The sequence below is a fragment of the Daphnia pulicaria genome, chromosome 11 (assembly GCF_021234035.1).
Source record: "Daphnia pulicaria isolate SC F1-1A chromosome 11, SC_F0-13Bv2, whole genome shotgun sequence".
Classification (NCBI taxonomy): domain Eukaryota; kingdom Metazoa; phylum Arthropoda; class Branchiopoda; order Diplostraca; family Daphniidae; genus Daphnia; species Daphnia pulicaria.
Window position 1 is genome coordinate 2,189,004 of NC_060923.1, and position 19,597 is coordinate 2,208,600.

At 37.0% G+C, this 19,597-nt stretch overlaps 4 protein-coding genes across 11 annotated transcripts; 2 read left to right on the forward strand and 2 right to left on the reverse strand.

Moving 5' to 3' along the window:
• Positions 1-147: 147 nt before the first annotated feature.
• LOC124315455 (transcriptional adapter 1-like) lies at positions 148-1,735 on the forward strand. Its single transcript, XM_046781137.1, has 6 exons — positions 148-316; positions 376-412; positions 472-759; positions 827-1,185; positions 1,256-1,421; positions 1,488-1,735. The coding sequence occupies exons 1-6, from the start codon at positions 249-251 to the stop codon at positions 1,569-1,571; spliced, it is 1,002 nt and encodes a 333-aa protein (XP_046637093.1). The 5' UTR covers positions 148-248; the 3' UTR covers positions 1,572-1,735.
• LOC124315450 (WD repeat-containing protein 5) lies at positions 1,606-3,827 on the reverse strand. The gene is made up of 9 exons (XM_046781128.1): positions 3,295-3,827; positions 3,115-3,211; positions 2,878-3,041; positions 2,726-2,815; positions 2,524-2,663; positions 2,294-2,444; positions 2,143-2,223; positions 1,996-2,083; positions 1,606-1,901 (listed from the first exon to the last, which is right to left on the reverse strand). Exons 1-9 carry the CDS (start codon positions 3,388-3,390, stop codon positions 1,801-1,803), a joined length of 1,008 nt encoding a protein of 335 aa, XP_046637084.1. The 5' UTR covers positions 3,391-3,827; the 3' UTR covers positions 1,606-1,800.
• On the reverse strand, positions 3,550-16,717 carry LOC124315198. Of its 8 annotated transcripts, XM_046780704.1 has the most exons (30): positions 12,652-13,642; positions 12,371-12,590; positions 12,102-12,299; positions 11,557-12,031; positions 11,179-11,279; positions 10,901-11,117; positions 10,605-10,826; positions 9,993-10,534; positions 9,796-9,933; positions 9,703-9,732; positions 9,483-9,626; positions 9,364-9,393; positions 8,935-9,288; positions 8,724-8,879; positions 8,433-8,660; positions 8,256-8,364; positions 7,969-8,196; positions 7,381-7,900; positions 7,278-7,320; positions 7,126-7,211; positions 6,949-7,063; positions 6,383-6,886; positions 6,119-6,274; positions 6,013-6,058; positions 5,854-5,957; positions 4,975-5,770; positions 4,875-4,914; positions 4,719-4,801; positions 4,513-4,630; positions 3,550-4,444 (listed from the first exon to the last, which is right to left on the reverse strand). In XM_046780704.1, exons 8-18 carry the CDS (start codon positions 10,063-10,065, stop codon positions 7,801-7,803), a joined length of 1,590 nt encoding a protein of 529 aa, XP_046636660.1. In that variant the 5' UTR covers positions 10,066-10,534; positions 10,605-10,826; positions 10,901-11,117; positions 11,179-11,279; positions 11,557-12,031; positions 12,102-12,299; positions 12,371-12,590; positions 12,652-13,642; the 3' UTR covers positions 3,550-4,444; positions 4,513-4,630; positions 4,719-4,801; positions 4,875-4,914; positions 4,975-5,770; positions 5,854-5,957; positions 6,013-6,058; positions 6,119-6,274; positions 6,383-6,886; positions 6,949-7,063; positions 7,126-7,211; positions 7,278-7,320; positions 7,381-7,800. The 8 variants fall into 8 exon arrangements, with proteins under 8 accessions (XP_046636660.1, XP_046636661.1, XP_046636659.1 ...); XM_046780705.1 differs by having other exon boundaries at positions 6,119-6,886; positions 7,278-7,316; XM_046780703.1 differs by having other exon boundaries at positions 6,119-6,886.
• A 208-nt stretch (positions 16,718-16,925) lies between these two features.
• Positions 16,926-19,532, forward strand: LOC124315225. Its single transcript, XM_046780752.1, has 9 exons — positions 16,926-17,245; positions 17,319-17,476; positions 17,544-17,906; positions 17,976-18,175; positions 18,252-18,452; positions 18,526-18,658; positions 18,743-18,929; positions 18,989-19,150; positions 19,210-19,532. The coding sequence occupies exons 1-9, from the start codon at positions 17,087-17,089 to the stop codon at positions 19,384-19,386; spliced, it is 1,740 nt and encodes a 579-aa protein (XP_046636708.1). The 5' UTR covers positions 16,926-17,086; the 3' UTR covers positions 19,387-19,532.
• The last annotated feature ends 65 nt before the right edge of the window (positions 19,533-19,597 follow it).

Consider the following 19,597-nt stretch of genomic DNA (forward strand, 5'->3'; position numbering starts at 1 on the left):
AGAGGAATTCACTTCAATTTCATGATAATTTGTACATTTTACGAACAAGATTTTATCTAATTTTACACGTTATATTTATCAATGACAAATTCAAGGAAAAAATTATTTTATGAAAATCAATTCCTGGAATGAGCACCATCTTTTGGTGGTTTTCGATAGTCGAGGCAAGACAGGTGTAGACGAAATCCAATGGCGAGTTAAATCTAAAAAAGTGAGCGAAGCAGTTCAAAAGTCAGAACACAACAACAATGAATGCACTTGATGTTAACGAAGCCAGGAAACGTTTGATGGATGTTTTGGGAGATTCTTCTAAGAAGTAAATAAATCAGATTTGATATTTGTGGTGGTATATATCTAATATCATGTTTTATTTAGTTATTTTGCCCACCTGAAATCGTGGTTTTGTATGAGGGTAAGAAATGTTTCTTTTATACTATCCATTCAGTCATAACTGACATTCTCTCTATTTAGACAAGCAAAGAAGAGTTTGATCGCCAAGCCAGATTGTACCTGAAAGTAGACCAAGTTCATCTTCACAATGAGTTTCTTTTGGCCATTGTTACAAAATGTCAAAGCTTGTGCCAGCCTTCAACCTATGTCTATCATGGTGTGAAGCAAAAGCCAATTGTTGTCACTGAAGTGAACAAAATCAGACCACATACCATTCCTCTGCAGAAACGTAATTCTGTTGAAATCAAACCAATCACTGTGACAAGACAAGTTTACCCAAAGAACAAACCTCTCACTGTCAACTTTGATGTAATATTTCATAATTATTGAAATTTTCACTGGAGACCTTGATTAATCTAATTCTTTTCTAATATAGAATCGATTCCAACCAGTGAATCCAGTTTCTCTGTTACCATTTTCTGTTCCTTGCACTGTAGAGAAACCACAGCTTCGTTACTGCAGTCAGGATCTAAATTTACCTGACGCTGGACTCGTTCACGGTCGAATGCTAGTAGCTGCTTGGGACGCTGGTTTGGATCATGGTTGTGAAGACAAAGCCATCAAACTGATACTGGCAGCTACCAAGCAATTTCTTAGAGAACTGATAATTGCCATCATAACCAACCGGAAAGGGTACCGCCTTCGAGAGAACAAAGTCATCTATTCGGTTGGCCAACCTACAATTAATCCGTGGCTACACAATTCATGGTCCATACAAGACAGTACCAGTAACAGGTAAATATTTTTTGTACAGTCCTATTCTTTTTCAACAACAATGTTTCTAAGTTTTCTCATTTTAAATCAGTTATCTGACCGAAATTTCGCAAGCTGCGGAACCACCTCACGTTCCTGCCATACCCCAAACATCTCAGAAAGCAGAGCGGGATTCCGCATTCTACCTAGCGTGCACTACCGAACAAGTTACCGCACTTCAACCGATTTCCGTTCTTGACGTTTTTCAAACTTTACAAGTAAGTCGATATTTAATTTCAAAACTTCAAACTAATCCTCATGTTTCTTTATTGAATAAACAATAGGTTAAAAAGGGCGTCATTCCCTGGCACACAGTGCACGCCGTCAATATGGAACGCATTTCACAGCGCCTCTACCACCCCAATTAAACTCGAATCTACTTGCTTAAAGAAATTATAACGATTAAAAAAAAAGATGTTTGTATTGTCGACGAGGAGGCCATGAGAAGTCAAGAATGCCAGGAAACTTTTTATACCAAGAAATTGCATTTTTTTTCTCAAAATTCTCCTATAAAGTACACACCTCAAAACTGCTTTTCATCGTCTTTTTTCCCATTTTTTTGTTGTTGGTTCATTGCGACAAAGCTAAATGCGCGGTCTACGTGTCGGAACGCCAGAGCTTGATAGTCTTATCGTTCTCCAATGCAGCAGATGCGATGATATTATCGGTCGGATGGCATGCAGTACACAGCACGACATCTAGAATGAAACATGAAGGGATATAAGTTCGCGTGTGACGTCTAGACAAATTTAATGTGAAAGCAGGAGCAGGTCCCCCGGTAGGAAGCCTTACCGGTGTGTCCTTGAAGTTTCTGAACAATTTCCTTCGTTTGCAAGTTCCAAATATAAACCATGTTGTCTTCAGAGCCGGAAACGATCCACTGCAGAAAGAAAAACATGTTCAAGTAAAAGAATGAAACGTGAATTGTTAAAGCCGTACTTTTCCTCCAGTAACCGAAAAATTGGCAAAGATGCAATATTTCTCGTTTTTGTGGCCGGTGTAGGTTTTCAAGCATTTGCCCTGAAACGAGCCAAAGAAAAAAGGATGGTAAAATCTGCAAAAATCTTTAGAGTTGAATTCATGATGACACCTTGGAATAGTCCCACAACTTCAGTGTGTTGTCGAGAGTTGCAGCCAGGATGTATTTTCCGTTGGGTGAAAATTTGACAAACGAGACGGGAGGATTGTCATCATCGATCAGCGTTTTTAGGCACTGGCCGGAAGCCGTGTCCCAGATGCGGCTGTAAACAAGTGATCAACACCACCAATCGATAAAAATTAAGAGGTCGAATTTTTTTAGTAAAAGGAACACGATTATACCAAAGGCCATCGTAGCTTGACGAAACGATAAGAGATCCGTCCCGGTTAAAATGAACCGCTGATACGGGATCTGAATGGGCAGGAAGGGTTTTCAAACATTTTCCGGTTTTGACGTCCCAGATGCGCACACTCTCGTCAAACTGCAAACAATTCAAAAAGGTCAATAGCCTATTTTAAAGAAGGCAAGTGGTTGAAAACTTACTGAGCCTGAGACAATCAAGTTGGATTGGGGATTGAAATTGCAACAGAAAACATAATTGCTGTGTCCTTTTAATGTCTTCAAACATTTCCCCTATAAAAATAGACATGAATTAGAGATGAGCTAACATCACAAATAAATGGTTAAAAACTTACTGAGCTCAGTTCCCAGATCTTGAGGGTTTTATCATCACTGGCAGACACAAGCAGGCGGCTATCAGAAGACCAAGCTACATCTGAGATACCAAGTTTGTGACCTGTGATTGATTTCTCAAATTTGCCATCATAGGCACCCCAAATCTTCACCAGTTTATCAGCAGCTATACATGGTGAAAAAATTATAACATAATTAGAAATATAATTCTCCTGAACATACACCATCAAAATATTTACATGAACTTGCAAGCCATTCTCCATTTGGGCTGAATTTCACAGCTGACACAGCTTTTGTGTGGCCAGCTAGGGTAAACTTGAGGGCATAGTTTGGCTTCTAAATACAATATTGAATTAAGATTACTTTTTATCTTAAAATGCTGTAAGAATTGAAAACTCCGGGTTGGAAGGGTTACTCACCAACCCCGATGCTGGCTTTGCTTGAAGAGGAGAAGTAGTTGAATTATTACTGTGGTTCTTAAAATCCTGATCACCTTTCATTTTATCATCAGCCATTTTGATTAAATAAGAAGTTGCCAACAGTATACTTGAATCTCTCAAGCACAATAGCGAATTAACAATGTTTTCCTGGACAGTGATGAGTGGACTCAACAATCAGCTGCTACACTGGCACAGGTTTGTTATTAAGTGTTTGGCAACTATCCAGACTTTATCAATATTTTTTTTTTTTTTTTTTTGCAAATTTTTCTTCGTAGACGGCCTCAACACCTTTCTTTTATTTAGTGTAAGGTACGCACGAGATTTGCCCAGCTGTGTGCCTTAATATTATTTTGCATTACAAGCACTGAGTTGCGGAAATAAAGAACATGATCGTTCTCTTCTTCTTCACCAACTGTCACAAGCAACACTGAAACACTCAACACAAATAGTGTAATAAGTGAATCCAATTAAAGTCGCCGTCAAAACGTGAGAATCCAACAAAACGCAACACTTAACATTCGTGACAACGCTTTCGGCAGCACGGGTTTACTACTCGTGTTGAGCCAAACGTCCACCAGATGGCCTCGACTTGATCAGCGACATCTATGATTAACTAACCAAGTTTAGATTTTAGTCGCGCCAAGAGTTTGAAATTTTTAAAAATCGAGTTTCCTCGTTCAGGTTTTATCTCATGCCCAAGCTTATTGGAAATGGGGTGAAGATGTTCATTTCAACCATAAGTAGTTCACTACCAATCTAGACGTATTTGTCGTTTACAACACAAGAGTAGTAATGTGATTTGATAGTCAACGGTAAAATGCTTATAATCTAATTATCTAATTATTTGTTTTAAAAATATCAGCACTATGTCGTAGAGATTTAGATTCACAGATGAACGAGTAACGACGATCGGTACAACTCAAGTCATTCCATTCATGAATAAGGAGGGTTTCATTAAACGTTAAAACCCAAATTAGACATTCTTCTTGTGTACTTCCATGTACACGTGATGGTTCTCCCACTTGCCAATTAATTTCTCTCGTGAGAATATCGCCTGTACCAGCCCACATCAAAGTTGATCGATTGCCGTAAAGACGATTACCGGATGTCAAGTATAATTGTTTTTTAACTAAATTTTGAAAATGGAAAATTAGATTTCATTCAATTATACTTTGTAAAGAACATTTCCGTGATCACCGTTTTTTTTCTCTGCTTTGAGTTGTTTGGCTAAATTGTTTTCTTCTTCTTTCGTCTCAAGCGACAGCAATTCCATGCCGTACTGCCGGCAATAATGGAGAGCACTCCACCAGTTTTTCTGTGAAATAATTAGTGATGTAACTTGTAACCCAACAAGTGATTGAATTTCATTTAAATAAGACTGCTCTATATGTGTTTTATAATACATCTTCAGAGACGATGCAGTAGCATTCACCGTTTGTTTTCAAACAACGAAATTTTTTGGCCGTGAAATGTTTTGGGCAAGTTCCTTGTTCGCGAATTAAAAGATCAATTAAAGAAAGGTGAGTGTGAATAACTAAAAAGAAGTTAAACATTCATACCTTTAATCAGGACATCGTTAATGTCATCCTCCTTTGAAATCTAATATTAACATAAAAAAAAATTAATTAAAATGGACTAATTACAGATTAAATGATTTACCGTTTCAATCAGTGCAAAATATTCATCCTCGAGACTTTCAATTTCTTGTAAAAAGCTCGTGGATTCAGCACTAACAGATGTAATTGGTACTATCACGCACAAACTGGCCATCCAGAAAACGATTATGAACGAGAAACTCAAAAAGTAGAAACAGTCGTTGGTTGTAATCATTCTTGAGCGACGGGATTTTCTCAAGTGACTTGAAAAAACAAACAAATGGAACCATTCCACACTTATTCTTGATTACAGGAAGTGAGGTTAACCACAATTTAATTTCCTGTCGAGATTTTAAAAATTAGCCTTTGCTTTGTTTTGTTTTTCCCGAACGAAACAAGATCCAATGCACATTGTATTAGAGCTCGTTCAAATTGCAAACGCATGGTCGTGTAATAATTGCTGTTTTATAAAACACAGAACATCAGGGTTCAAGTCAAGTCTTTGATAAATTGCGGCTATTAAGCGGGAAAAAATCAAGAAACTTTTGACAAAGAAAATGGTTCTCCTCGAAACAGGATTCTGATAAAAAATCTCCTTTACTGGAGAATTTCAGGCAAGACTCGAATTCACTTGCGTCGCTGCTGCTATTAGAATTTTGATATAGCTGGCCAGTATTCATCCAAATCATCTGACCGCGGACGAAACGATCCGTCGCGCTAGTCCAGTACCATTCGCCTTTTCCATCGACGGCAGATGGATTGTTGACTTTGTGTTTAATCCATTCTACATTGTTCGTCGGTACATCTGCCAGAGTCATCCGAAATTGACGGCAAAATGCTTCGGCTTTGTACCAAGTCGCCTTTGTCATTTAAAAAGCAAAACTTTTGTTCACATGCCAACTTCTAATGCGCCGTATTAGGCTACAACACAGAAACCACTTACCTTTTTGTGGCTGAAACAAAGGCATTCGTTTATTCCAGACGCATGACAACGGAATTTCAATCCGTCATTGGCAGGTTCTTGCATTAGCATTTTGGGACAGATTCCTAAAAACAAATGTTAAATCTTCTAATGTCTTTTCGATTTCTTTATAAGGCTTACCTTTTAGCAGTTGGACAAATGGTGGATTTTGCATCTCTGAGAGCATCTGTCGAATAAAATTTAAATAAATAAATGTTCCTTTCGTTACAAAGAAAATGTTGTTTACCGTCAAGATATTTTGTTCTACAGACTGAACCAGGGAACTTAATCGCTCAACTAATCGATCCTGAAAGATGACGTCTTTTTTCACTTCAAGTGTATCGTCCACATCCAATAACGGATTTAATGTATTCTGTGCAGCGATCAAGTTAACTACCGTTAACTCAATACAAAATACAAAAACCGACGCAAAGTTCACAAGGATTTTCATGGGCATCATGGCAGCGGTAAAACTGTGGACACAGCGGAGTGATAAATTATAGTTACTTACTCCACTTTAGGTGAGCTTTTTAAATAAAAATAGGAAATCCTTTGTCACTTTGAGATTTCAATTTACCGCAACCTATCGGATAAATATTATCTACAGGAATTTCAAGCACCAAAATTAACCGCGTTCAAATTCGGTGGTTTATTTGTTTGTTGCAGAAAACCACTTCCGTGTGCATCATCGCTACATGTGTTAAAGTTTAGAAAATAAGAAATTATTATGAAATATTTATGAAGTGTTGACAAATGAATTGTTTCTTTTCCAAGCAGGATTCCGGATAATATGTGAGTGTGTTATTGTTTAAACTGGAGCTGATGCAAGTTGTGGGTTGTGTCCAACTAGAGGTCGTGTTTTCGTTAAGGGGAGGCAATCCACTTAAAGTCAATTCATCAAGTCCATTAATTTGAAACGATCGCTTAGAGGCTTTTTCTAGGCTCAAAATGGATCCATTACGGAAAATCCAGACCCGCCGAGTAATAAAGTCATTTGCTGACGTCCAAATGCCAGCTGAATGAGCAAGAAAAAAACTTGTAACGAGATTAGATCTTGGCCTGTAATTTCTATCTTACCAGTCATAAGTGTTTTAACTGTCTGATATTCATCAAGATTTCCAAATGGAAAAGATATTAAATGCATGCCGTGATAATCGCAAAAGGCATCAGCTGTAAACCAGTTCACTTTCTCCTGATTAAAGTTAATCCTAAATTGAATTAGAGTAATAACGAAATATGTTAATTAAGTCAAACCTTCTTTGAACTCCAGCAAATGCAACCATGAAGTTCCGTGACGATCTTGCATTCGAATTGGCTGTCAAATTCCAACGGACAAGTTCCTTGTTGGAATTAAATTCAAATTTTTACAACAAATTTCAATTCTGAACGAGCATCAAAAGATTTACCTTCCCAGATACGAAACAAAGTGCTTTGACTCATCCGATCTTTCTAAGAAAACACAACTATTAGATAAATTGCATCATTAATTTTGAGTTCTTACAAACTCACCAAATTACGGAGACGAACCATTCTTGCTTTTAGCAATTTGATTTGTTGATTCACGATTGTTGTTCCATGTGTTTCGGATGTTTGCGACGTTGAAAAAATGTCAGCGATAAAGAAAATGAGTAAACAATTGATCCGTCGCATTTTGGTATGGGACTTTGAAGGCGGTCACTAAAGTAAAACACACAAAAATGGTATGGCGTAGATTCGTCGTCGTTTCAGTAAAGCTTTCCTGAATGTTCATTTTTAACCACTTCCGTTTGAACCACGAACAAATACCGCAAAAACTATTTTCAGGATTAGTTGGGTTCTTGTTCGTTAACCTTGTAATTTAATTAAAACATAGAGATTACACTGGTTTGTACCAATTGCTGAATGAGACATTAACTGTACGTCTAATCAAATAAAACATCAAGTTTTCTTTTAATAATTAGTCGGAAACTGAGGAACAGAAGGAGGAGCAAACCGTGGTTTGTTCAGAACTTTGCCCAAACTGACTGCTTCATCGTAAACGCCTTGACCCCTGTGCAAACAACGAACGGTTATTGCCAAAAATCAGATGAACATATATTAGCACAGAAAAATACTTACAGCAAATCACTAGCGCTGTTACTATTCAATTGTGGTAGAGGGTAGACAAAGGGGTAATTGATCTCTTCATAGTAATCGGCATGATCTTCGCTGCCATTGAAAGAAGAGTGTCCTGGATTGCTGAATCCTAAACCTGGCGGACGGGGAGCTCTTTGGTGATCAGTGAGCGAATACTCATTTTTTGAATTTATAGAGTGATGTTCCTTATCTATGCTCGAGTTTTTATTCCTGGAGAACAACCATCGAGTTATTTGGATGAAACAGAAGAAATTTAAAAAAGAATATACTTAAAATGATATTGGAAGCATACAACGACAAGAATCAGGATCACTAAAAGGAAGAAAATGACTGAGCTCGTGGCGATGGCAATCCATTTGATGTAACTTTCGTCCTGTCCTGTTTAAAAAAGAAAAAGGATTTTACAAAAGATGAGCTATTTCAAGTGATGAATTTCAGTTGAGTACCGGAAGGGAAAGAGGAGACTTCTACTTCGCATATGCTCAAATCAACTAGCGGTTTGAGCCGGATGAATCTTTTGGAACCAGTGATCAAATTGATCGTCAGATTAGACAAGAAGATGACCGCTTTGCCATACTCAATAGTATCGTTGAATGTTTTCTCCCAGTGAGTCGTTTCATTATTCCAAGTTTTATCGATATCCACTACTGACACGTTAAACACATATAAACTAGCTACAGAAATAAAGTACACAATTAGAATGAAATGAAAAAAATTTAATATTTGATATTACATACTTTTGTGCGTTGTTATGCGGATGTCTTGTATCTTACTGTGGGTACTTTCGATTGGAATTTTGTGAACAATTTCCTTTGGGAAAAGACGACAAGTGAGAAGGTTCCCATCGACAATTTCACTTAAAGTTTCCATAGATTTGTAAACGACGTTTTCATCTAAAAACAAAACATGGGATGACAAGATCCTGAAACTTTTATTGCACATTCTTACCACACTCTGGAAGAAGATTATCCGGCCAAGTGCCGTCGTCCTGATTACAGGTAATTGGTTGAGGTTGTGAGATTGTCTTCAGGATCGACCCCGGTTTGCAAAATAAATACCAGAAATTTTTTTCCCCACTCGACAGCGTACGCTGTTTAATGGGTATCTGCGGAAAGATGTTGTAATTGGGTGACGGCAGGCTGCAATTAGCGATTTCATTACAGTGGCCAAAATAACGTTGACAGCCATCGTCGCAATGTAAGTTTATGTTGTTTTCTATGTCGCTTCCGCAAAACCCGTGTTTTGAACAACACAATTTGTCCGGGCAGTACCTGTTGTCATTTTCCACACCACAGAGATTACCTGTATCGATAAAAATATCCGTCATTTGTACGAGTAGTGGGGTAAACAAATGTATAACGTGAAATGTAGTATAACCTTTACTAGGAAATCCAATGGATGCGTTCACTACAGAATCACCAAACAGGAAAATTGTTAGGATCACGCATTAGTTGATGTCTCAAAATTTAGAAATGAAAGATAAACTATTGCTTTACCTCTAAATGGATGACAGTGACCGTAATGCGAATTACAAAATGTAATACAATGACCTTCTTCGTCACCGCAATATCCTAAAGTTGAACAGCACAATTGGTTCGGGCAACTTCTCTTAACTTTGGGACCACAGTCTTGATCTGTATCTATATATATAGATCAGATGATAAGTCATTTGTACTAATAGGCGGGTAAACCTAATTTATAAGTGAAATACTTTACCTCTACTAGAAGCTTCAGTCGATGCGTTCACTACAGAATCACCAAAATAAGATAAATTAGAATTTAACGACTATTTAGAAACTATTGCTTTACCGCTAGATGGATGGCAGTGGCCGTATTGCGGCTGACAACCTGAAATACAATGTTCGCCTGTTTCACCACAATATCCATATTTCGAACAGCATAAGTTGTTGGGGCATTTCGGTTCACCTGAGCCACACTTTTGGCATTCTGGATTACAAAGGATGAAAGATAAACAATTAAACCAATTTAAGAAAAATTATTTTTACCGCAGAGTGGAATGGATCCCAGCAGATGAGCACCGAAAATCGTCAACACGACAAACCTTTCCGATAATAACATGTTACTTCATTGAGAATATGTCCGACCGGTTCAAAGTAGAATTTAAAAAAAACAAAGAAATGTTTCAAGCAGTAATCCAAGCATTAACATTTGTAGCGTGAAGTTATATTATTATCTGTAATCGAAAGCAGACCCGGACATGTGGTGAAGGAAACCGGTTTTCCGGTCTCGATAACTTAAAGAAACAAAAGCAAGCATTAACGAACAGATTTAAACATTTGAGAAATTTGAAACGTTGGCTAACACTAGATCAACTTTTTGAATTGACAACTATAACGTTTGACAATGACAATTGCATTTCAACATTCGAAAATGTTAACAAAACATAATCCAACTATTTTTATTTGCAAGAGTTATTTCACGTGAAGTTGTTTAGGTGGGAGAATCGGGAACGTGAGGAGGTGGAAAGTTAGGTTTGCCCAAAGGCGGGTTTGGAGTCTCGTAATCACCGCCTGTCGAGACTTCACCTCTGGGAATGGCAGATTATTCGTTAGTATAATTTCAAACAAAAATTAGTTAGTCAAGTAAAATGGACTTACTCAGGAGTAACTTTCATTGGATTGTCTTTGCCTCGAAGGTTCCCTGTGTCGCAATATTCGTACATGTACATGTCTTCGTATACGTTGTCATCGTCCGTTGGAAATGGAGGAAATGGAGGCATTGTTTTCGGTGGTCCTGGAACTTGTGGGGATTGTCGGCGACCGAAAATATATTGATTACTTACAGAGGGATTCTCTGATTTAAGACTACCTCTGTCACGTCTAAAAGGTTTAAAGATTAATGAAAAGTAAAAATAGGTCTGAAATGTAAAATACATCACTGTTAAGTTATCTACCTCTGTGATGACCGAATCCATTTTTTAGTTACGAAGACGGTTACAACCAACAGAAGCAAGACAATTATTGGAACAGTGATAGCCACAGTCAACGTGGCGGTATCGTGTCCTTTTTTAATTTCTTGGGTACAGGTACGTTTTAGGCAATTCAACGAACAGTTAAGCGTCGCACAATTACCAACTTTATTTTGGGGACCACAGGTTTGAAATTGACAGTCTATTTTTTAAATAAATACCATTAAACCGTTTTTAATAAGACAGGGATGTCAACTTGTTACCGGCAAATTGAAGGAAGCTGACAAAGGAAACGAAAAATAGGGAAAACGTGGTGAAATTCATCTTCCTAACTCGCAAAAAAATGGAACCTTTCAGTATTTTCCTAAACAAGTAAATAAAAAAAACGGCCGTAAGTTGAAAACTAAGAAAAAGTTGTTCTTGTGTATAACCGTTTCCGGTATTGCTACTTTTATCAAGGAAGTGGTGACTTTTCTAAGCTGATGTCAGAGAAAAAAGAGAAAGAAGGTAATACCTTAAACTTTAATCAAAACGTTCTATACTCACAAAAGTCTCATCCGTTCAAAATTGATTCCGCTCAATACGGAATCACAAAAACAATATAAATTAGGATCGATAGGTACGATAAACTACTGCTTTACCTTTAGATGAATGACGGCGACCATATTGCGAATTATAACACGTAGTTCATTCGGAATAGGCGCATATGCCTGTTTCTAGGTAGATTTTTAAAAATACCTCGAAGCAATAATCAAACATTATAGCGTGAAATTTTATTATTATCTGATATCCACAGCGAACCCGAACCCGAACATGTGGTGAAGGAAACCGGTTTTCCGGTGTCGATAAATTACTTTGAGAATCAAATTAAACAAGCAAAAACGACAAGATTAAAATATTAGTGAAATTTCAAAAGTTGGCTAAACAGTACCGTTTGACAAAGACAATTGCATTTCAGCAATGTTATCAATATATAATTCAACTATTAAGTGTTGCAAGAGTTATTTCGCGTAAAGTTGTTTAGGTGGGGATTCGGGAACATGAGGAGGTGGAAAGTTAGGTTTGCCCAAAGGTGGGTTTGGAGTCAAGTAATCACCGTCTGTCGAGACTTCACCTCTGCGAATGGCATCATTTTTGTTAGTATAATTTCAAACAAAAATTAGTCAGTTAAATAAAATAGACTTACCTAGCCGTAACTTTCATTGGATTGTCTTCGCCTCGAAGGTTATCTATTTCGCAATAGTCGTACTCGTTTTGTTCTACGTAGCCATGCATTGATGGAAAGGGAGGCATTGTTTTTGGTGGTCCTGGAACACCTCGACGACTAAAAGAATACTTATTCGGTACCGAGAGATTCTCTGATTTAAGACTATCTCGGTTATTCCTAAAAGGTTTAAAAATTAATGACAAGTAAAATTGGAGCCGAAATGAAAAGTACGTCATCAATTTTATTACCTCTGTCGCGATCGAACGCATTTTATTGTGACGAAGACGGCTGCAACCAACAGAAGCAGGACACATATAGGAACAGCGATGGCCGTAACCTGGTCGACGCCTCCCGAAACGATACAAAGACGTTTTTGGCAACGTGATGACGGACAAGTAAGCGTCGTACACTCAGCAGCTTTTTTTTTCGAACCACAATTTTGATTTACTAGACTATTTTTAGATGAATCTATTTTATAAAGGAATGCAATTAAATAGCTTGTAATAAAATCAGATGGTCAAATTGTTACCGGCGAATTGAAGTAAGCTGAAAAAGAGAACAGAAAACAGGAAAAACATTGTGAAATTCATTTTCATAACGTTACATTAAAAATGCATCCTTTCAGAATTTCCCTAAACAAGTAAATAAAAAACGCCACTGTTTAAAACTGAGAAAAGTTGCCCTACATTACCATTTCCGATATCACAACTTTATCGAGGAAGTGGTAAAGCTGATATTAGGAAAACAGAGAAAGAAGGTTAAAATGGATAGAACCTTACATTTTAATCAAAGCATACTCACTGAAGTCTCAAGGATTTTTCAACTAAGAACTCGATCAGAAACATGAATTAATATTCCTAAGGGTCATCTAGGAAATAATACCTGATTTTCCAGAGAATAACAAAAGAAGAAGCTTAAAGGCAACCGCCTTTTTACAATTCTTATGTTTTTTCTCCCGTCACCGAAACCAAGGAAGAATTAGAAATCCCTCGACAGCATGCTGAGGTCACCAAGGACAAACATTCCACTAAGAAAAATGTTCGATGAGAAGTTATTTAAAAAACATAAAAACAAGTATTAGACATCGGCTTTTTCCAAGAACATGCAAATCAGACAAATATGTACCCAACCATAATTCAGGATCCCGTTTATGGTCACCGACAGCATCTCTGTTGCTGTTAGGTACTGCCTAGAACCTAAAAATGTCTCACATTGACTGGAGAAATTTTAATTGACGTGACGAAAACGACGTTTAGCTGAAAAGTGAATTTCAAAGATAATAAACTACTCTGGATAATGTCAGAAATTTCTTTATTAACACTTCCGGAGAAGCAACGAAAAAAAAACGTAGAGAAAAAAAATTTAGACCTGAGTTACATTCTAGTAGAAAATAACATCAAGTGAGTTAGCAAAAAAAATGTACGAAAAAAAATGAATTTTCGAAAGTGCGAGTACCTTATTAAAGGCTTTCACGCAATCAAAGTTCCGAACCGCTATAAAAATATCCAGGAAAAAAAAAAAAAAAAAGAACTAACATACTCCACATTCAGCGAATATAACTCGGTTTTGTTTCATGTCCATTCCACTTATTTGGTCAAAAACAGTCAAGCCTTCAATTATCTACAACACGATAAAAAATGGAATCAAAATTACCTTTTGCAGTATACCTTCTGTGAAGAATATTTACCTGAGCAAAGACTGAAGTTGACCTATGATGACGGGGCCGATTAGCTAGAATAACGTTGAACTCGGTGGATACTTGAGCAATTCCATTTTCGGATTTTTTAATCTGGAAACGCATAGATCCTCGCTGTTCGGCGACATCTGACTTATCAGCAGTAAATACATCGCACCTCTGATCCAAATCGAAAGTATGAAACCAACCGGAACTGCAAAACACTGATTCGCCTTTAATTGTCTAGAAAACAGATATCCAATTTTAATAAAAAGAGACAAACATATGCATTTATACATTGGTCATGGACTTTGGCCTTACCTTATAGATTTTCGATCCTTTATAGCCATCCTTTTTAGTACACATTTCTATAAACTTGGCACACATGATGGGGGCTTTGGCTTTTTCGAGTTGTGCAATAATCCTTTCTGACATAACTCCATTGATGTTCATACGAAAGTAACACTTATTTTTACCGCTGCTTTCCCCACCGCCGCCACCATTAACTACACTTTTAACTTCTTTACCGGACGACTTGGTTACAGTTTGCCATTCGTTCCTTTTTTTTAGAAAGAAAGAAAACAAAAATAGGCGTACTAGGTCAAGAAACGGAAGTAGAGGCGATTAAATTTCGGTTTTACGTTGTTTTGACGACTGGTGCTTTTAAAAGCGAATCGCGGAAGGAGGATGGTTCAGCATGCTGCTTGGCAGGCACTCTGGCAGCTGCACTATTATTAGGACTCGCATGGCCATTGCTACTTTGATTACTAGCTTGAATCGGGGGTTGTTTTACTGGACCACCTGCTGAGAATTTAAAACCATAAAAACGTTTTACGATACACAATCTTTAAAAGCAAATTTACCCGCGGGTTTTATCGGAATATTTTTTTCAATACGATTGATTTGAATCTGCTTATTGCACTCTATGGCTTGTGCTTTTACTTCTCCATTGGAATAACGATTCGCTTGCTCATTTGCGGCTCCGTTTACTAGACCACCACCGTTAGTATTTACTTGGTTTCGATTAAATTGCCCATTGGTCTGTTTAGACTGATCCTCTGCTACTTTTAATATCACGAAAGACAAAACTGAAACACAGGCTGATACAAAATTATTTTTAGGAATGCGTTTTGAATTATTGAGGAGTTAAACCAGAAATAGTTGTACCTTTTACTACAGGTTCGGGTTGGTTTAATCCGTTAAACGAAAGCTGCAAATGCTTCAGCAACTCGGTCGAAAGCAGTGAACGCTTGGTCGGATCCCCGTTGGCAAATGATACGTCAATACAATTTTCTTCGATGGTCATAAGATTCTGTAAGAGCTGGCGGGATACAAACTGGCAACGATTCCCATCTCCGTTCCAACCATTAAGCCTGTACAGCAAGAATATGTCATAAACAGAAATAAAACAAGTTTATAAAGCTTTTACTGTTCGATAGCATTTTTAGTTTTTGCCATGGCACGTGCGATATCATCTTCAGTGTTCTGAATACTAGCAGCGCGGCACAGATCACGAGCGACTTGTTTTCTGCTCTCCATTAATGCAATGTTGCTGTCATTCACTTCAATTCGGTTCATGACGTCATTCTATGGACAACAAAGTTTACAGGGCTTCCAGGTAGCATATAACATCAATATTACTGAACCTGAACAATTCGCATGGAATTCAAAATATCGTCGTAGTACTGATGAACTCGTTGGCGATCTTCGATAGCTTTATCCCACATAGAACAACACTCACTAACTCTTCCTTCCACTACTTCCATATTTTCTTTTAATACTTCAATGGAATCACGCAAGACATGTCGTTTTAGTCGACAAGCGGGCGTGCTGAAAACAGAACATTGAGAGCACCACATTTCTTTGTTTTTATTGGTGGGACTCTGCAATGAAATGTGCATTTTACTGTGTAAATAAAAGAAAAAAGTAAGGATCAATAATTAACAAATTTACAACTTTAAGAAAATAGAAGTTCAAAGCTACATACTTTGGGGTGCCAGAATACATTTGTTCTTTCTTTCCTCTTTCGGCAAGCTCACGGGCGCGGTCGGTTGCTATTGTCACCAAACGAATGACGATGTTGTTTGTGGCCAAATCTTCTATCTGACGACCCGACATATTCGTCGAACTTCGGCAAGTGGGGCAATGTACATTATTGGTCTTGGAAAATCCCTAATATCATACAAAATGAAGACATGATAAAAACCCTTCGATTTAAGATATTTACTTTAATGCAATTGAAACAGAAGTAATGGTGGCCTAAACAGAAACAGAACAATTAGCTTTAAAGTTGAGTAATGAATTGTAGGACATATTACAGTCAAGATATTTTGGCTTTCGATCCGTCGTGTTAAATCTCAGTAAACAAATGTGGCACGAAATCATGTCATCATCCGAATCCGACACATCTTCATCGCTCAACGTCATGACTGCATCAGAAAGGACAAAAAAATCATTTAACAGGTTAAGGTTAAAGTAACTAGTAACAAGCTTAATTTACGATTAAAAACATGTTTCATCTATGTGCCACCATACAGATTTAAGTTGGGTAGATAAATTAACAAAATTGCAATAAAATACTAACAATCACCAGATATGATTAATTCGGCTTCGGCAGAGAACTTACCAATTTTTTTTTTGAATACGCTGCCGACGAATTCCTTCTTCAATTCGAACTGAGAACTAAAATCTTTTGTTTTAGGACAGCCAGAAAGATGGGAAAGGTAAGGTAAGTAAAAAACAAAGACTAAACCCAAAACTATCCCAGTAAAACTAAATTTTTATCATAAGGAGAGTCGTAGCACAGCAGATAATGATTAAACTATAGATTAAATACCACAGGCACAGATAAAGACCGACAGATAAAGACCCAAAGATAATTTCAGCGCGAATATCGAGCAAGCAGCTAATGAACACTGGAGCCTGGACTCTGGAGGACAGAACAAGCCAAACATTGCCAAACTTTCAAAATGGAAGAACCACGTGTTAAGACAATTTTTTTACAGCGAAATTAAATAATACATCCTGAGATGAAATAACTAAAAATTTCAATTAATTTCACATTTTAAGATTTTTAACCGTTTTGAATTTAACATTTTTTTCGATTAATCGTATGAAAATCGCTAATCGACGAAACAGTCCGTCGTGACGTCGTCTGCATTTCCGTCCACCAAGGTAACTTTAGATGTGAGCAATACTCAGTTAATGTTATTAACATTTTGGATCAGGAAGTTTAGTTTGGGATCGGTTGGGAATTTGTGATTAACTGGATGTCCAATTTTAATAAATAATGTCAGGAAAAAGCAATTCAAATGCTAGTATGAACATGAGTTGTGATGATGAAGAATTCGTATCGTGCCAAATATGTTTCATGAACTTTGATGAGACAGAACGCGTACCAAAATATTTGGAAAAGTGCTACCACTTTTTTTGCCTACCTTGCCTCAAGGTGATGCTTTTCTCCTATACTCATTAATTGTGTCTTCACGGGTTTTGGTATTTTAATCTGAACATTATTTTAGGATCTAAGTGGACCATCTGGCAGAAAGAAAATTCTTTGTCCTGTTTGCAGGTCAGCTTCAAATTTGTCAAAGAGAAAATGTGAAGAATTGGTTACCAACCATGTTGCCTTGCGCCTTTTAAAGGTAGTTGAAACTCAGACAAAAGCTGGTGAAAGAGAGTAAGAATTTTTGAAAATAATTGAAATTCTATGTAATATATTAAATTTATATTGTTTAAACTTCAAGGGTGGAACAGCTGTGGTGTACTGAATGTAATTCTTCTGCATCTGTCGCTTGCCAGCAAAGCAAGCATAAAACTCAAAACTACCTTGAAGCATACAGTGAACATTCTCTGCAGCTGAAATCTAGAATTAATGAACAACATTTAACCTGTGATAAAGTTTTGAAAGACTGTCATCAAGTCCAGTCAGTTAACCAATTTGTCCTGAGTTGTGCTGATTGGCTTCAGTCAGAATTTAGTCACAGGAATGCTACCAACAATATTTTAATAGCACAAGTAGAATCTCTTAAGTCATCTGAAGAATTTTCCATTCTTATGGAAGAAGATATGGTGAAAACCTTAAAAACAATTGATGAACTTAAAGTCAAGTAAAAACTATATCTTGTTTCAGTTTTAATATATATGTTATTTTAATGTGTTGTAATTTTTGTTTGCAGGTTCAGCTCCAGAACTGAAGATGTTAAAGCCACAGGATCAAAAATTCTTGATGTCCTAAATTCACTGAGCAGTGCTCAACAAGATGCGGAATACCTAGCGCATTTTTCAAGTGATGTGTCACCTTCTAATATTGTTGACTGGCTTAAAATGTTGAACAATTTAAACTTGGAAGCCTCTTCAAGGAATAGCTCTTTGAAGCGTAAGTATTTATATGGTTTAATATATAAAAATAAAGCAGATTTCAACATTCGATTAATCGCGTTAAAATTGTTCAGTCTGTGTCAAAGTTCTCGCATTTCTATTAACGCTGTTGAGTGAAGAACTCACAAATACGGAAAACACTTCTGCATCGAATGCTAGCAGCAGCAATAAGAATGACGTTTTGAACAAACAGTGCAATGGCGATCTGGAAAAGGAAGAAATAAATGGGAAACTTGAAGAAATCCGAAATCCACCTGAAAATAATGAACCACTCCGTATGCATTTATTTTATACGTTTTCTAATCAATGCCATTTGATTAAAATGGATTTGTATACCATGGATTTTAGCTTCTTGCTCAGGCACGCATAAGCGAATGGCTCAAAACCAACCACAAGGCGCATCCACTAGCAAAAAATTTCGTGAGCAACCACCCACATTGATAGAAATCGAAAAGAAAACTGGACAAGAAACCAACGAAAAGTATGAATTCATTGCGTTCTTGTTATTTAGTGTCAACTAGATATGTGATTATAGTGAATTGAAAATTTGTTTTAAAAACTTTAGATTGAAGATGCCTAATATTTGCCCGAGAAAGTGCTATTTCCAGTTTCGAATTAATGACGAGGAGGCAAGTGAACGAGTAATTTTCGAGTTATATGATGATATGGCCCCGATCATGGCTTCCAAGTTTCGTGAGTTCTGTACTGGTACACTTGGAGCCCTAGGATACTTAGGGTCGAAAGTATTTCCGGTATGTCTCAATCCGATGCATCTCATATTTTGTAACCAAAATATCTTTTTAAATTTTAGCACCAAGTTGTCCACAATCAACTACCGACGTTGAAAAGTATCCCTAGTTTGAGAGGAGGTCAAATTTTCGATCTTGAAAATTATCTGTTCATTGCTGACGTCTCATCTGTGCCGGCCAAACTTGGTTCGATTTTATTCACTGTCCAAGAGGATAACCTTTGGGTTGGATACCACACACATTTCATAACTTAAATTTCAAACTTATCCGATTCTTTTGATAGGGAACGATCGTCTCGCCTGACTTTCAAATACTATTGGGTGATCCCCAGTGGGATGAAAGGAATATGCCGAAGACAATCTTTGGTCACGTTGTTGTCGGCTTTAACGTATTGGAGAGGATTAGGAAAATCAAAGTTACCAAGGATGTGGTCACTATCGTTGATTGTGGAGTTATCTAACTAAGGATTTCAATTTCTTTTCCATGTTCTTAACTCAGCATATCTCAATTAAAGTTTATCCAATGCGCTTTGGTAAAATTTATCAGTGTTTGACGCTTACAATCTTTGTTCATTAAATTCTCAAAATACAGTTTTTGTTTCCTTGAGTTTTACCTTCAAATGCTTTTTTTTTTTGTTTTAAAAAACAATATCACTTGCAGGATTGCAAATT

Bases quoted from the DNA above. Each gene is read 5' to 3' on its own strand.
- LOC124315455 (XM_046781137.1), top strand. From the start codon at position 249: ATGAATGCACTTGATGTTAACGAAGCCAGGAAACGTTTGATGGATGTT. The intron at 317-375 runs GTAAATAAATCA...TGTTTTATTTAG, and splicing joins TTGGGAGATTCTTCTAAGAA to TTATTTTGCCCACCTGAAAT. The intron at 1,186-1,255 runs GTAAATATTTTT...ATTTTAAATCAG, and splicing joins CAAGACAGTACCAGTAACAG to TTATCTGACCGAAATTTCGC.
- LOC124315450 (XM_046781128.1), bottom strand. From the start codon at position 3,390: ATGGCTGATGATAAAATGAAAGGTGATCAGGATTTTAAGAACCACAGT. The intron at 3,042-3,114 runs GTAAATATTTTG...CACCATGTATAG, and splicing joins AGAATGGCTTGCAAGTTCAT to CTGCTGATAAACTGGTGAAG. The intron at 2,445-2,523 runs GTATAATCGTGT...ACTTGTTTACAG, and splicing joins TCAAGCTACGATGGCCTTTG to CCGCATCTGGGACACGGCTT.
- LOC124315198 (XM_046780698.1), bottom strand. From the start codon at position 16,224: ATGACGTTGAGCGATGAAGATGTGTCGGATTCGGATGATGACATGATT. The intron at 14,898-14,964 runs GTACAACTATTT...ATTTTGTATCAG, and splicing joins ACCCGAACCTGTAGTAAAAG to CCTGTGTTTCAGTTTTGTCT. The intron at 14,602-14,660 runs GTAAATTTGCTT...TTAAATTCTCAG, and splicing joins TATTCCGATAAAACCCGCGG to CAGGTGGTCCAGTAAAACAA.
- LOC124315225 (XM_046780752.1), top strand. From the start codon at position 17,087: ATGTCAGGAAAAAGCAATTCAAATGCTAGTATGAACATGAGTTGTGAT. The intron at 18,930-18,988 runs GTATGTCTCAAT...TTTAAATTTTAG, and splicing joins TAGGGTCGAAAGTATTTCCG to CACCAAGTTGTCCACAATCA. The intron at 19,151-19,209 runs GTTGGATACCAC...TTCTTTTGATAG, and splicing joins TCCAAGAGGATAACCTTTGG to GGAACGATCGTCTCGCCTGA.